The sequence below is a fragment of the Pollicipes pollicipes genome, unplaced genomic scaffold, assembly GCF_011947565.3.
Source record: "Pollicipes pollicipes isolate AB1234 unplaced genomic scaffold, Ppol_2.1 Scaffold_6052;HRSCAF=7182_pilon_pilon_pilon, whole genome shotgun sequence".
In the NCBI taxonomy this organism is placed as follows: Eukaryota; Metazoa; Arthropoda; class Thecostraca; order Pollicipedomorpha; family Pollicipedidae; genus Pollicipes; species Pollicipes pollicipes.
Window position 1 is genome coordinate 13541410 of NW_023596805.1, and position 16283 is coordinate 13557692.

The 16283-nt window shown below is 56.5% G+C and overlaps 1 protein-coding gene and 1 non-coding gene across 2 annotated transcripts; one reads left to right on the forward strand and one right to left on the reverse strand.

Moving 5' to 3' along the window:
* Positions 1-625: 625 nt before the first annotated feature.
* Positions 626-15602, forward strand: LOC119104267 (cytosolic carboxypeptidase-like protein 5; the record flags this gene model as incomplete). The annotated part of the gene is given in 15 exon segments (XM_037227964.1): positions 626-708; positions 4874-5031; positions 5961-6068; positions 6556-6599; positions 6601-6639; positions 6686-6703; positions 7444-7551; positions 8702-9420; positions 9478-9586; positions 10963-11149; positions 12027-12165; positions 12861-13071; positions 13741-13853; positions 15007-15106; positions 15549-15602. Coding segments are annotated over 14 exon segments (2055 nt in total), but the record flags the coding sequence as incomplete, so codon positions are not given.
* On the reverse strand, positions 11516-11589 carry TRNAT-AGU (transfer RNA threonine (anticodon AGU)). Its single transcript has one exon. It is a non-coding gene; the product is annotated as a tRNA-Thr (tRNA).
* Positions 15603-16283: the final 681 nt, after the last annotated feature.

Consider the following 16283-nt stretch of genomic DNA (forward strand, 5'->3'; position numbering starts at 1 on the left):
GAACTACCTTTCTGGCATTGCGTAACCTTTCATAACCTCACATTTGACCTAAGATTAAACATTTGGTGTGCACTTTTTATGACTTTACGAGGCATTCACGCCGGTATGTTTGCTTGCACCTTTGTATCTTTGAGCGCAACGACTGGAAGTTGGAAATCCCAGACCGGAAATCAACCCCGGCTGGGCGCAGTGGTCTCAAAGCCCTGCCAGACGAGAACAATCGAAAGACGGGCATCAGCTGCTTGCATTTAATACCTAGATAAGCTGTAAGATGGTGTAGACTTGTGGACAACCCGGCCAAACTAAGGTAAACTGGGTGAGTTACAGGGCTGGAGGCAACCCGTCCCGACGGCTCTTTTTTGTGAGACGCACGCGTTCATCAGCCGAAACCAGCGCTTCATTTGCTTTCATCGTAGATGCCACCACCAAGCCGTACCCGGACCACTCATGCACAGGGATTCAGTTGAATGCCATGGACAGTGACCCTCTTTGCCGACTGCACACTCTGGGCACAGGTGTTTCCGACCTAGCGGCATCAGACATCTATGGTTTCTTTTATTGAAGCCCGTTTCGTGAATTTGGTGGTCTTATCCACCATGTTTGCGTCGCGTTCGCCTCAAAGGGCTGGTGAAATGTTTTGCAACTAACATCTGTGTGCGTTGAGGCGAGGAAGAGGGGGTGTGTACACAGGCAGCGCATGAAACGGTGGTAAGTAGGGGAGGAAAATAGCCCCCACCGACTCATGAATTTTCAGCCGCCAATTGGTGGTCATGGTTGTGATCATTTGCGTTTTGAGAGCATGTAGTCATAGGAAGTTGAGTTCCGCACGAAAGTGACGGCAGGACGAAGTGAATAAATTTAACTAGGTCGAGGTCTTGTCTTCGTGAAGCACCTGAAGTTGCTTTGGGACGCTTACATGATGAACCTGTACTTGGATTAGTTCAGCTCAGCTGGTTATGTTTTGTATTGGTGAGTGACCGCTTGCTGAGGTGCACAAGGAAACATCACAGACTGATGATCAAAACATTCACGGTATTTTAAACTTAATTTCACTTGATGTGTTTGAAGGCTATGCATAATCGAATTTTGTTGAGCATGCATCACCCACTTTCCTGGAGGGTGTTAACCATAAAAGTTACTAACCAGGTTCAAGAGTGCCATTTACATGGTAGTCTGACTAAACTGCACATTTTACAAAGCCTGTCTGGAAAAGTGGCATCAAGTTTGGCATTCATAGACCACTGAACTGAGTGCTCAGAGTTTGGTGCATAGTTATCAGCAATGCAGTGCATACAGAAAGCCCAATTTTCAAGAAATTATGCTGTTTCCAAGGTGATTTTGCACAAGGATGCTTTCCAAGCCTATTTCAAGCAAAGCAAGTTTGGAAATTCAGCACAGGCTGGCCTGGCCTGAGCTTTATGCATTTATATGGCAGGTTTGACTTAAGCATGCAGAAAATATATTTATTGTACTAAATGAATAATCATGTAAACTGCACCGAACCACCAGATCCTCAGCACCATACTAAACATTGGTGCACTGAGCCTCAAGTTTGCATGCACCAACTGCAGAATGTGCCAAAATATGCTGAATTTTCAACCAATTTTATGTGAAAAAGTCTTGTCAAGCACTTGCCTCAGCTTATCTTTACAGCAGCGTGCTTCCACGAAACATTGGCTGCGTGTGCTGCCCTATAGGCATTTAGTGCAGTAGATGGATTTCTCAAAGGCTGGGTAGAAGGGGTATAATGAAATTGTAATGTTATCAACAGTACAACACAATCTACATTCATATGATACCATTTGTATTGAGTGTTGGAGGTACAACACTAAAGCATTGGTTAGTTCCCTGCAGGTTGAGCCATGCCCACATTTTCTCCTTCACTTGCTTAAATTTGATGTTAGTCATTGGCTGCCCACTGGCAGTTTTGGTTTTGTTCATGTAATAGTTTTTCACCTTTACCTTTTTAGTCATAAATTCCAGAAAAATGACCCATAGTAATCACAGCCATTTTCTCCATAGGATGTGAGCACTTCCTTGGCTTAAACATACAATGTAGCTTTGCTGCCTATCATACCATAGTTATCTATAGGACCAGTGTCCAGTGAGGCAGTGACCATCATGATCTTGTGATTTTGTTTGCAGATCACTTAAAAATATGGAACTGAAACTCTACAGCTAGGATAGTGTTCATGTCACTCTTGTGTAACCAGAAAATGTTCAAAAATGTTGAGTTACATTGAAAGTTATAATATCAAGTGCATTGCTATTTCAATTATTTTTATCACTCAAGCTTATAATTGCCAAAACTAAGATTGGGTATATCTGGGGATGTAGGTCAGGGTGAGTGTGTGTGCAGTGGGACAGAAGCCATGGTACTGGTGAGCTTAGAGATGTACACTTTGTGCTGGGAAAACATATGGGATTTTGGAGAATTTGCCCCTGAAAAAGTTCAGATACATACCAGCAAAGATACATGATGGTAACATGTCTGTGATTACAGAGGATGCCAGATTAATGTAATCACCTGGGCTTAATTCTTAATTAATTATCCCCTCTCCTCAGAAGTGACACTAGGTTCATCAAGGGTAGAAAAAGAGGCCTCGCATTGGCCACAAAAAGGAGAGTCAAGCTCAGGGAATCCAACTTCAAGCTGGGGGCAGCCCGACATGTAAGTGCTATTTTTCTGAAAAAAGATACAGACATGCAATTTTTTAAGATAACTGGAAGCACAAAACACCCATTTGATAAAACTGATTTCATGCCCCTCCCCCTCCTGACCAGCCTGTCTACGGTTACACCCATTTCTACAACATTTGTACTCGAGAAGACTCAAAATGCATAGGGACTAAAAACATCAAGAAATTGTGAATTTTTGTTTGCCTGGAGATGTATGCTCTGGCATCAAACTGCAAAATATGCATGCTGCACCAAACATGTCCGACGCAGCAGCAGCATCGCGGCCGAAATCTCAGCTCCCGTATGCCATAAATTCGAGCGCTCGGAGCTCAGCATACGGTGTCGCCAATATCAGTGCAAAGAGAGCTAATATTGCAGTGAATTATGATGCTAAGGAGAAAATCTTATTCAGAGGTACCCCAAAACATTTTTCGCACTGAGGTAATTCGAAAATTCGGCACATCGCGCCTTGGCTTGAGTTGGGCGCACGCGAGCTTGAGGCGCAGGGCACCGATGCCGCGTAGGTGCCCGGTGCATTGGACATATTTTTTGCAGGCTGGCCCTGTTGTCATTCGTGTTTTATGATGGGCTTAACCTAGCGTACGAGAGGCGGTACGCCGGCTGCTGGTCTATTACGGGGCCGCAGAAATCGGTCGCCGGGCCGATCCTCTTCAGCCTTTTGGCAAATGACCTTCGCTGTCTCTTACGGGGCTGTCAAGTGCTGGCGTACACTGACGATATCCAGCTACCCAGTCGCTACTCGTCAGACCCTCGAAATCTTGAACCACTAAAATGTCATGTTGCAAACTTTTTGAACACATTACAATGCTGGTTTAGTTCAGATTTACGTAAGATCAACCCAGAATAAAAACTTTTCTTCAATCGATTCCTGTCAAAACCGCGGAATAAAGCTGAAGACTTCCACCTAAATATAGCTGGGTCAGGTACCAAAACCTCGTCGTCCATGCGACTGCTGGCTGTAATAATCGGCCCACGCATGTTCGGGGCCATTGACATCGGCCACGTCGCCAGAAGGTGCAAGCAACGCCCTTCGCAAACCTCTATCGGTCCCGCCACCACTTCAACCGGGCAATGTTCAAACTGCTCGTCGAAACGCACTGATTTGTCCATATTTCATTGAGCATTTCCGTGTGGGGCAGAAACAAATCAGCTAGACCGGCTGAAAAGATAACAAACTTAAGCGCACGTATCGTGCCTGGTGTACGGCGTCGAGCGAGGAGCAGTCCGGCGTTGACGTTTCTGGATTAGGGCCCATGTTGAGCAGCTGGTGGGCGAGAGGGGCCTTCTTAAAGTGTATAAAGCCCTTCACAACCAGCTCAGCCTGTAGTCCGAGGTCGAGCTCGCGAGCTGCCGAGGCACAAACTCGGCCGCACAGAGGGGGTTTCCTACCACGCTGTCGCCTGGGGGAAGCAGCTGCCTCCGGCCGTCGTGGAGTGTCCGACACTGTCCGCGTTTCGTGCATCGCTGAGAGCACTGGGGGGCCTGAGAGCCACTCGCTCCGTGCTTGTCTGCGTTGACTATTCACAAATGCCATCCTGGCTCACGGCGTGTGCTTGCGTTGTGTGTGTGTAGTAAGGTCTGGATATTGTTGCTATGGCCATTGCCACTTTTTTGTCCTGATGCGTGTTTGCCTTGCTTTTTGACCTATTTTGTACCTTGTATATGGTGAATAGTCCTGGAAAGCCATACTACATGAATGGATTGTAATAGATTCCATACAGTATAATGCAATGAAAAGCAAGATATGTGTGGGAATACATTGAAGTCATGCACTTTCATCCAAATTTGAATGCACTTCCCCTTTTAATACCATGGTTTGTTTGTAAACAACCCAGAATCAATTACAAAATTCAGCTAAATTCAAATGATTTTAGCTGCCTTGCTTTTCACTTATGAACATTTTACTGAAATTATGATATTATTGCTAACCCATGCCAGTTGCCAACCATTCCACCTGTGACTGATTGGCAGCTGCCGGTATGTATAATAGCATAAATTTGATAGGAAATGGTCTAAAACATGTTTTCAGCTTAGTCAATGTCCAGCTCATTTTGTCACTGTATATCACATATCAACATGCCCAACTTATTGTTTTGTGTTCATGGCCTCTCATATAACGTGCAATAAGCTAATTATGTGCCATTCTGAATCGTCGCTCAAATTCTGTCCCCAGACCAAACCTGGCAACATCTGTGATATAGTTCAAGCCATTGAAGGTAGCAGACATGGAAATCGAGACTGATGGCTTCCGCATCTCCTCCAACTTCGACTCCGGCAACCTGCAGCGGGTGGAGAAGGTCGAGCCGGGCTCCAACCACTTTGATGGCCAAGGTTGGTGGGAAAGCTGTGTCATGATGCATGCTTCAGTGAGACCAGCATCAGCACACATCCACACTCGTTCCTGCATGTGCCAGCAGCTCGTGCTGGTGGTGGAGAAATGTGACCGGGAGTCACCTTTCACCTGATTCTCTGCTCGGTTTGAGAGTGCGCTGGGACACGCAGTGATGGGTCTGGGTATGTGCTGTCATGGTGTGCTCTTCAGTACACATTAGATGGTAATGATGCAATGTTTTAAGGAAGACATGTGATGTTGAGGTGTACCGCTTTTCCTACAAAGTGTCTGATAGTGGTCGAGAGTGACTGCTATTGTCATGTTCTAGTGATTGCAATTGAGCTCATTGAATTTATATCTACCATACAGCTGTGGAGTTCGTGAGAAGATTGACAGAATGGTGACATCTTGTCAGCGTTTTGCGTATTATTCCAGCACTCAAATTTATTTGTGTGATACATAATCATATGTCCATAGAGTTAATGCTTTTCTGACTACTAACCCCCCCCCCCCTCTCCATATGATGCATGTCATTCGGTGCTTTTAATATGATGAACCATATGGCCTGTGTTTGAGGATGCAGTGATTGGCTATTTTGCTTGTTCCCACCCAGCTACCCACAGTATGAATGAACAGGTGCTTTGACCTGTGTTTGTGCATCTAGTGTGCTTTGCGAGCCCCATTGATTTGCAGTGCTGGTGGTCTTTGTGTTCAGCTGCGAGGTGTCATTGTGTCTGCAGACACTGACACCGGACAATGCCATGACCTCTGTTCGCGCGCCGACCCTCTATCATCAGATTGTTTGTGTTCAGACTCGGTAACCACCGCCGGCCTGTGGGCAGTCGCCGTCGGTCGCGGCGTCCCCGTGGCGTCTGTCGGTGTTCAGATCCGCCGCCGCCCGACTCTGACCCGCGTGTGCCTGCGGCAGACGCGGACGACCTGTGCGCCTACGAGTTCAACTGCTGGGTGCGGCCAGACTGCGGCGGCACCGAGTACGAGAACAACAACCGCACCTGGTTCCACTTCAGCCTGTCCGGTGGGTGCCCGGCCGGCCGCCATCGCCGACCGTGCCGCAGTCCGTGCGCGTCGCCGCGGCGCCGGGCTCGGCCGGCCGTCGCACTCTTGGCAGCCGCGCGGGCTTTGCGTCCGCCCAATTGCGGTAGAGCGAGCTGGACGTCCGCCCTACTGCAGCCGCGCGGGGATGGCTCTCCCTACTGCAGCCGAGTGGGCCTCTTCCGCCCTACTGCAGCCGAGCGGGCTTGGCTTCCGCTCCACTACAGCCGCGCGGGCTTGGCTTCCGCTCCACTACCGCCGAGCGGCCGTCAGTCAGCCAATGGCCTCCGGGCGAGGCAATAAAAAAAAATAAATATATATATATATATATATATATATATATATATATATATATGTATATTGTGGATCGTAAGCCGCGCACACGATTTGTAACGGGAGAGTGCTATGCGTTCGATCTAACCATGGCAGACAGACATGATTTAATCTCACGCCCTGTGTCGTGTTCGTAGGCGGGCCACCGTTCGCCACGGTGCGGTTCAACATGATGAACCTGTAACCGGCAAGGCAAGCTGTACGCCCAAGGCATGCGCACAGTGTACCCGCGTGGAGCCGCTCTTCCCCCGAATGGAAGCGACTCAGGACACACACCTGTACAAGGTTCGGCGCCGCTCCCGCCCGACTCTGTCTGACTCTGCGGTTTTCAAATTGCGATCTTCCATGTAGCATCGGTACTAGCATCGGAAATATATCGCAGGCCAGGTCGAGACGAGAGTCGTTCAAAGAAAAAAACGAGTGGAGAATTACATTTTTTCCTTGTTAGAGAAAGCTCTGTCGGAGGTCATCTTTCCAGCACTGTTGCAGTATCATCATCAGAATCACCATGATGGCTGCTCAGACCATTGCTCATTTGCTTGGTTTTCTTTTTCTTAATGCCTTTCAAGTGCCTGTGATAGCTTGTCACCCGCCCGACTGTTGCTATCGGAGTCTGGTTATGGGAGAGTCTGCTGATCGTGTGATGTGTATGTCTACTGCTACGGGCCAGCCCGTCGGTGGCCAGCTACGCTGTGTAGTCAAGAGAATCGGCGAAGCGCTCTGAAGGGTTGCCGCTGGGATGTCAGCCCTTTCCGTACACGGCCGGCGGCAAATAATCCGTTTGCACCGCCTCATAGAACAAAACCAGAACAATGGTGATAGCCGCCGCCCTGTGCCAGCCTGCGATCGGACGCCTCCCGTACCTGCCGATCCGTTTGGCTGTTTTCCAACGTCGTGGTCATCGCACCCGCTCATTTTAGCTAGGGAGAATACTACGGAATGCGATCAGTTTGGCTGGTGTCCGTCCCTGACCCGGCCAGAGCCGTCTGCCGCTTAGTGCTTACGCTGTTGACCTGTTGATTCAGGTGGAGGAGAGCAACTTCGTGATGAGCTTCAAGTACTATACGCTGGAAGACGCCCGCTGCACCACCTACTTCGCCTTCAGCTTCCCATACTCCTACACCGAACTGCAGGTGAGGCGGGCGGGTATCCAGCTGCCATTCGGCCCCAGCCACGCCCCGACAGCGGTGGATCGGGTATTTTGTGGGTTGGGTGGGGTCCGGTGAGAGGTTTGGCGTGAAGCTCGTCCCTCATTGTTGCCTGGCTCCGGAACGTCTGTCGTTTGGATCGGGTGTGATTAGAGGTAGGGGGAGGGGGAGGCCGCCCCTCATTGCTACCTGGCTCTGAAGAAGCCTGTGGTTTGAATCGGGTCTGCTGAGATGTGTGGCGGGAAGGCTTTCCCTCATCGCTATCTGGTTCCGGAACATTCTATGGTCTGGATCGGGTCCGATGAGGGATATGGTGGGGGATGGCCGTCCCTCATCGTTGTCTGGCTCCGGAACATTCTGTGGTCTGGATCGGGTCTGATGAGGGATATGGTGGGGGACGGCCGTCCCTCATCGCTGTCTGGCCCCGAAACAACGTGTGGTTTGGATCTGGTCTGGTAGGCCGTCCCTCATCGCTGTCTTTTTCCGGAGCATTCTATGGTCTGGATTGGGTCTGATCAGAGATATGGTGGGGGGACGGCCGTTCCTCATCGCTGTCTGGCCCCGGACCAGGCTGCGACGTACTAGCGCTTAACACGCGATTACCATGTTGGCGACAGATGGAGTTTTTTCTCCTGCTTTGAGGTGATATTCGTCACGAAAGCGAGTAATGATAATTTTTTTGCGCATTAAGGTTGACCCCATATCTCATTATGCCTCCGTCCTTATATGATCTAGCCATGCTCCAGTCCTTATGTGCTTTTCATCTGGTAAGCCGGGGCACCCACTTCGCTAACTCGATATTGTGGCAGAACGTGCAGTTAATGCGCAGTCACAGTAAAACTTCCACTCCATTGCGCACTTAAGTTCTGGAAGCGTCCGGGACGGGCCTCTGGTCGCGGACGGCGGAGCAGTAGCCCTTGGCTGAACATTCTACTAGTTTGTATGATATTGGCGGGTCACATATAAGTCGTTTTATCGCAACGTTAGGCGGAGGCGTGATGTGGTCATTTATGATGGGAGTTGGCATGTTGGCTGCTAGCTAAAGATATGTTGTATGTTCTTTATTTTAAACATACAGTGCACCCTGTGGGATAATGGTTGGCCTTAAGTAGCAACATGCCGTTGTTCTTCACAGACTGAACTGAACGCTCGCGACCTGCAGTTCCGGCTGTCGCCACCTGTCGACATCTACTATCACCGCGAGTTGCTCACGTACACGCTAGATGGCAGACGGGTGGACCTGCTGACCATAACGGCGGCGGACGGCGGCGAAGGCCGCGAGATGCGGCTGCCTGGCCTGTTCCCGCTGGCTCTCAGCGAGCCGCGCGCCATCCGATTCCCCGGCCGTAAGGTGGTGCTGCTGTCGGCGCGCGTCCACCCGGGCGAGACGCCCTCCAGTCACGTGCTGAACGGCTGCCTGCGCTTCCTCCTGTCGGCGGACGCGCGCGCCGCCCGCCTCCGTCGGCTCTACGTGGTGAAGGTGGTGCCGATGCTGAACCCGGACGGCGTGGCGCGCGGCCACTACCGCACCAACATCCACGGCGCCAATCTGAACCGGATGTACGGCGACCCGACGCGCGCCCTCTACCCGGAGGTGCACGCCGCCAAGAGCGTGGCGCTGTACCACCACCTGGGACGCGTACCGGCCGAGTGCGAGGTGCTCGACTCGGAGCCGAGCGTGGCGGAGGTGGACGCGCGGTTTGTGCGGCCGCGCGAGCTGGCGGCCCCCGTGCCGCGGCCGCCCGAGCTGGAGGACGTGTCCAACGACGCCTCGTGCTTCTGCGGCGGCGACGACGAGAGCAGTCTGGGCATGCCCGACCTGAGCCCGCTCAAGTCGCTGCTGCAGCTGACGCCGCGCGTCCTGCGTCCGCCGCCGCCGCCGCTGGGTCCGCCGCCGCCGCCGCCGCCGCCTCCTCCGCCGCCGCGCAAGACGGAGGCGTGCGAGGCTGCCGCCACGGTGGCGGAGGCGGCAGTGCGAGAGAGACCCGCCTCGGCGGCCCCGGCCACCGGCCGTCAGCAGGTGCGTCCCTCAGCGCCGGTCACGTTTCGCTGCTGCCGAGGCAGCGAGGCAGGGGCGCCGTCCGCCGGCTGCGAATACGGGACTATTGGTGTGGAGGGGCCGAAGCGTGTCTCTAGGCTGTGCGCTGTGCGTGTAAATTGTAAGTGGTCACAAAGGGAACGCTGAGGCTAACGTAGCGTATTTTAACATCGCGTGAGATTGCTATAGACCGGGAGCATGCCACTATATTTATTTGAGCTGCGCCGCAGCGCGATGCAATGACAGCACCCGCATGGGACACCCCTGTCGGGTGTGTCCCATCTCTGCGGAGCCTGCACTGCGGCCGTCTCTGACGTGGGCTCTCCGCCGAGCGTGTTCTGTAGTATCTGACATGGGCTCTTCGCCGAGCGTGTACTGTAGTCTCTGACGCGGGCTCTCCGCCGAGTGTACTGTAGTCTCTGACGCGGGCTCTCCGCCGAGTGTACTGTAGTCTCTGACGTGGGCTCTCCGCCGAGCGTGTACTGTAGTCTCTGACGCGGGCTCTCCGCCGAGCGTGTTCTGTAGTCTCTGACGCGGGCTCTTCGCCGAGTGTACTGTAGTCTCTGACGTGGGCTCTCCGCCGAGTGTACTGTAGTCTCTGACGTGGGCTCTCCGCCGAGTGTACTGTAGTCTCTGACGCGGGCTCTCCGCCGAGCGTGTTCTGTAGTCTCTGACGCGGGCTCTCCGCCGAGCGTGTTCTGTAGTCTCTGACGCGGGCTCTCCGCCGAGTGTACCGTAGTCTCTGACGCGGGCTCTCCGCCGAGCGTGTTCTGTAGTCTCTGACGCGGGCTCTCCGCCGAGCGTGTTCTGTAGTCTCTGACGTGGGCTCTCCGCCGAGCATGTTCTGAAGTCTCTGACGCGGGCTCTCCGCCGAGCGTGTTCTGTAGTCTCTTACGCGGTCTCTTCCCCGAGCGTGTTCTGTAGTCTCTGACGCGGGCTCTCCGCCGAGCGTGTTCTGTAGTCTCTGACGCGGGCTCTCCGCCGAGTGTACTGTAGTCTCTGACGTGGGCTCTCTGCCGAGTGTACTGTAGTCTTTGACGTAGGCTCTCCGCCGAGCGTGTTCTGTAGTCTCTGACGCGGGCTCTCCGCCGAGTGTACTGTAGTCTTTGACGTAGGCTCTCCGCCGAGCGTGTGCTGTAGTCTCTGACGCGGGCTCTCCGCCGAGCGTGTTCTGTAGTCTCTGACGTGGGCTCTCCACCGGGGCTGGTCTGACTCTGGCCTACCGTTTAAACCAGTCTGCTGGAGCCCACACTCGGCGGACAGCCGAGTGTGGGCTCCCTGCCGAACGTTTACTGCAGCCGTCTATGTGACTCGTGCTCTCCGCCGAAGCTGGCATGACTCTGAGCTTTCGCCGGTAGTGGGCCGAGCCACGGCCGAGTGCCGGCTCCGACTCGGAGTCGCTGGTGTCGTCCGGCGAGACGGAGTCGTCGGCGGCCGGCGGCAGCGCCTCCACCGTGGACAGCAGCGAGACAACTGCCGTACCCAGCGACGGCGACTCCAACCTCTTCCTCTACGTCGACATGCATGGCCACGCCTCCAAGCGAGGTATGCGCTCGGGAGAGGAATGAAGGAGGGGTGGACCGGAGGGGGGAGGGGGAGGGGAGGGCAGCAAGGAACAGGGACGCTAGAGGGCTGGCTGTCAGGCAATGTCAGAATATTCCATAATATGAAGGCCGGACTGCAATTACCATGTTCTGGGTAGCAGTTTGTGTGTGGCAGAGGTTGGCAGTTATTCACACGCTAGTACCCGACGATTGTCGTGATTTAGACTGATAGCCTGATGCTGCCTATCTCCCAATTGTCACCGACAAGTACCATGACGACTTAGCCTGAATGAGCACGGAGATATCTTGTGTGCGAAGCTTGTGGGTTTGCGTCTAGGGTAACTGTCTGATGCAGATGTTTGAAAAGAGGCACCACCGAGATTCGAACTCGGGATCTCCTGTTTACTAGACAGGCGCTTTAACCAACTAAGCCATGGCGCCGTGGTGGCCGTCTCTGAAGAAAGACAAATGTTCAAGGCCCAGACTATCATCCTCCGAAAGGATGTACTGTTCGCCGGTGCTAACGTCTGTCCACTGATCCGGGTGCGATTTGTACGGTAGCTGGACAAGCCAAGGAGCCCACAATACTGCGGTCCAGCGCGGAAATGTGCTACGTCACGATACTGCGCGTATGTCAGATGGCGCTTCAGCGGAGGCAGCTGAGGTGGCAATGTGCACACGTGCGTCGGCCCTCCGTTTCACCTGCTCTGGCGCAAGAAAGACGGAACGGAGAGCAAGCAACTCTCGAAAAGCCTTAAGGCAAGCGTGGTGGAAGATAGTCACTGATGTCCGAGAAGGAGGTAGAGTTAGCGGCCAGTGCTCGCTGGACGTATCCAGAAATGGATGCCACTAATTCTCGACTGTATTGCTTCGACCAGGCTGCTTCATGTACGGCAACCACTTCTCGTCGGAGGAGACGATGCTGGATTGCATGCTGCTGCCGAAGCTGGTCTCGCTGAACTCGGCCAACTTCGACTTCCTCGCATGCAACTTCACAGAGAAGAACATGCACCACAAGTACGTGTGTCGCAGACGTGGATCGGCTGGCTGCGGAGAGAGCTGCTCTTTAGTGGTTGTCGCGAGTAGTGTGCTGTGATGAATTGCGATTTATCACTGTGTGAACCGTGACCGGCCCACAGAGCCTGTACTGATTTCTGTCAGCTTGTGATTTGTTGGATACTTGGCTGGGCTTGCACTGTTGAAATCCGCGATACCCATCGATGCTCACCTATCAGCATTGTCTGTCCCGCGCTTGTTTGTCCACCCCGTCAGATGTATCCACAGGCGCTGTGAGCGCGTCCCACCATTGGCCGGCGTCACTTCTGATAATGTCTGCTGAGGCTGTGGGTAGCGTCGCCAGCCCGGTCACAGGCGCGCTGGGCGGTAGGTCGTGCTGCGTGAGCCGGTGCCGACGCCTGACCGTGCCGTGTGTAGAGCCGCCGCCGCTGATCGCTGACCGCTGACCGCCGACCGCTGACCGCCGACCGCTGACCGCTGACGGCTGACCGCTGACCGCTGACCGCTGACCGCTGACCGCTGACCGCTGACCGCTGACCGCTGACCGCTGACCGCTGACCGCTGGCCGCTGGCCGCTGGCCGCTGACCGCTGACCGCTGACCGCTGACCGCTGACCGCTGACCGCTGACCGCTGACCGCTGACCGCTGACCGCTGACCGCTGACCGCTGACCGCTGACCGCCGCCGCTCGGTCAGGGGCAAGAAGGACGGCCTCAGCAAGGAGGGCAGCGGCCGCGTGGCCATCTACCGCTCCACCGGCCTGGTGCGCAGCTACACGCTCGAGTGCAACTACAACACGGGCCGCTTCTGCAACGTGCTGCCGCCGCTGCCGGGCGAGCGCGAGCCGCCGGCCGACCGGCCGCTCGTCTTCGAGCCCGTCCCCTACACGCCGGCACACTACGAACAGGTGCGCGCGCGCGTCGGGCCGGGCCGGAACGGGCCCGTCTGTGGGCCGTTGCCGGCGCGGGCGTGTGCCGCTGTGAGTGTGCCCGGCCCGCCCCCGGCGAACGGGCCGCTGCGGGAAAATTGTGTGTGTGTGTCGGTTGTCCTGTTCTTGCCGATGCGGACGGGTGTGGACTGCTGCATATCGCCTGCTGGTTTGTCAGTAGGCGGCGAGGCTCTGCAGAACACGATGCAGTGTTGGACGCCGAACGATTATGCGTTCTTCCGAATAGCCATATGTCCAAATAACTACATGTGCCCAAAAAGGCAAATGAGATCTTTCTGAGCATGGGATGGGCGTCCAGCGCGTAGTAACGGGTCGCTAGGTGGGCGGCCAGCGTGTAACGGGCGGCTGGGTGGGCGGCCGTCTGACGTGCGGTGCTCGTGTAGCGGGTGACTGGGTAGGTGACCAGCGCGTAACGGGCGGCTGGGTGGGCGGCCGTCTGACGTGCATTGCCCATGTAAGGGGGGGGGGGGGGGCTGGGTGGGCGGCCGTCTCACGTGCGTTGCCCATGTAAAGGGTGGCTGGGTGTGCGGCTGTCTGACGTGCGGTGTCGGGTGGCAGGGTGGGTAGCCAGCGTTTGGTGGTGGGTGGCTGGTTGGGCGGCTGTCTGACATGCGGTGCCGTGGCCAGGTGGGCGAGGCGCTGATGGTCTCCATCCTGGACGTGACGGGCGACAACCCGCTCTCGCGGCTGGGCCGCTCCGAGTACCGGGACACGGCCGGCGTGCGCGCCTGGATCAGAAGGTCAGTGGGCACCGCCCCGCCCGCCCACGGCCGGCATGCGCGCCTGGATCAGGAGGTCAGTGGGTACCTCCCCGTCCGCCCACGGCCGGCGTGCGCGCCTGGATCAGAACGTCAGTGGGCACTGCCCCGCCTGCTGCCGGCCGGCGTGCGCGCCTGGATTAGAAGGTCAGTGGGTACCGCCCCACCCGCTGCCGGCCGGCGTGCGCGCCTGGATTAGAAGGTCAGTGGGTACCGCCCCGCCCGCTGCCGACCTGCGGTCGCGGCGGGCAGTGGGCACCGCTCCGTCTCCTAGCTGCGTGTCTGCGGCCGTGAGCAGACGTCCTCCTAGCCGCGTGTCTGTGGCCGTGAACAGACGTCTCCTAGCCGCGTGTCTCTGGCCGTGAGCAGACGTCTCCTAGCCGCGTGTCTGTGGCCGTGAGCAGACGTCTCCTAGCCGCGTGTCTCTGGCCGTGAGCAGACGTCTCCTAGCCGCATGTCTGTGGCCGTGAGCAGACGTCTCCTAGCTGCGTGTCTGTGGCCGTGAGCAGACGTCTCCTAGCCGCGTGTCTGTGGCCGTGAGCAGACGTCTCCTAGCCGCGTGTCTGTGGCCGTGAGCAGACGTCTCCTAGCCGCGTGTCTGTGGCCGTGAGCAGACGTCTCCTAGCTGCGTGTCTGTGGCCGTGAGCAGACGTCTCCTAGCCGCGTGTCTGCGGCCGTGAGCAGACGTCTCCTAGCCGCGCGTCTGTGGCCGTGAGCAGACGTCTCCTAGCCGCTTGTCTGTGACCGTGGGCAGACGTCTTCTCGTCGCGTGTCTGTGGCCGTGAGCAGACGTCTCCTAGCTGCGTGTCTGTGGCCGTGAGCAGGCGTCTCCCAGCCGCGTGTCTGTGGCCGTGAGCAGACGTCTTCTAGTCGCGTGTCTGTGGCCGTGAGCAGACGTCTCCTAGCCGCGTGTCTGTGGCCGTGAGCAGACGTCTCCTGGCCGCGTGTCTGTGGCCGTGAGCAGGCGTCTCCTAGCCGTTTGCCTGTTACCGTGAGCAGACGTCTGCTAGCCGCGTGACTGTGGCCATGAACAGACGTTTCCTAGCTGCGTGTCTGTGGCCATGAGCAGACATCTCCTAGCCGCGTGTCCGCGGCCATGATCAGACGCTCACCGCAGCACGCCCCGCCTCCGCAGGTTCATGCAGGTGACCAAGTTCGGCGAGAACAACATCCTGTTCTCGCCGGAGAAGACGGCCCGCACCATGAAGACGCTCACCAGCGAGCGGCAGCGGCGCGTGAGTGCCCCGCCACGCCCCGCCGCGCCGCGCCCCGCCGGCGCCGGCGCCGCTCAGTGTTCGTCCTCTCCCGGCAGACCGGCCCGGTTCACTGTGCACACCTCCGTCATCACCGTGCGTGGATTGTTTGGGTTGGGGACGCCAGCTGAAAACGCGGTCAGGTGTACGCCACCTTAGATCTGGCATTTCACGTACGCCGTGTCCTCTCCAGGCCTACAGCTCGCGACTGGTGTTACTCCTGTCGGGCGTGTGGTTTCCTCTGCCCGTGTCTTTTGTCTGGTACGCAGCGCGCAAGCCGTTAACACTGCATTGTCTCTGCTGTGCCACGCCACAAATGGCGTGTTGTGAGCACATCCCAACGGGAGAGTCGCGTGTGTCCGGTGTCGGCCAGACCCCGGTCCGTCGGGCGTCTGATGGCAGCGCCGCTCTCTCTCCGCTTCAGACGTCGTGCCCGCCTGAGGAGCGCAGCCCGACGGCGGCGGCGGCGGTGGGTTCGCCGGCCGGGCCTCCGCAGCGTCGCCTGGCGCCGGCCGTCTCGCCCGGCCGCTGCGGCGACGCCCGAGACCGCCGCCGGCCCGCCCGCCGACTCAGGAAAGGTCAGCAGCAAGGCGGGTAGTTGGGTCAGAGGGGCGCGACGGAAGGGTGTCGGTAGTGTAGTGGTTAGCGCGTCTGCGTTGGCTACTGCGCGTCTGGGAAACCAGAGGTACGGGGTTCGATTACCCGCGGTGCCCGCCCTTCCTGCCAGGGTGAGAGGCAGGCGACGCCATATAGCCTCAGCAGCTGAGTGCGTCGTAAGCCCCAATCACAACACACACACACACACACACACACACACACACACACACACACACACACACACACACGCACACGCACACGCACACGCACACGCACACGCACACGCACACGCACACGCACACGCACACGCACACGCACACGCACACGCACACGCACACGCACACGCGCACGCGCACGCGCACGCGCACGCGCACGCGCACGCGCACGCGCACGCGCACGCGCACGCGCACGCGCACGCGCACGCACGCGCGCGCGCGCGCACACACACACACACCCACGCACGCGCGCACGCACACGCACACGCACACGCACACGCACGGGGCGCGACGGCCGGACACGAACCGGCGTGTTGATGTCCCTCACGGTTATTCCGTCACTGTTC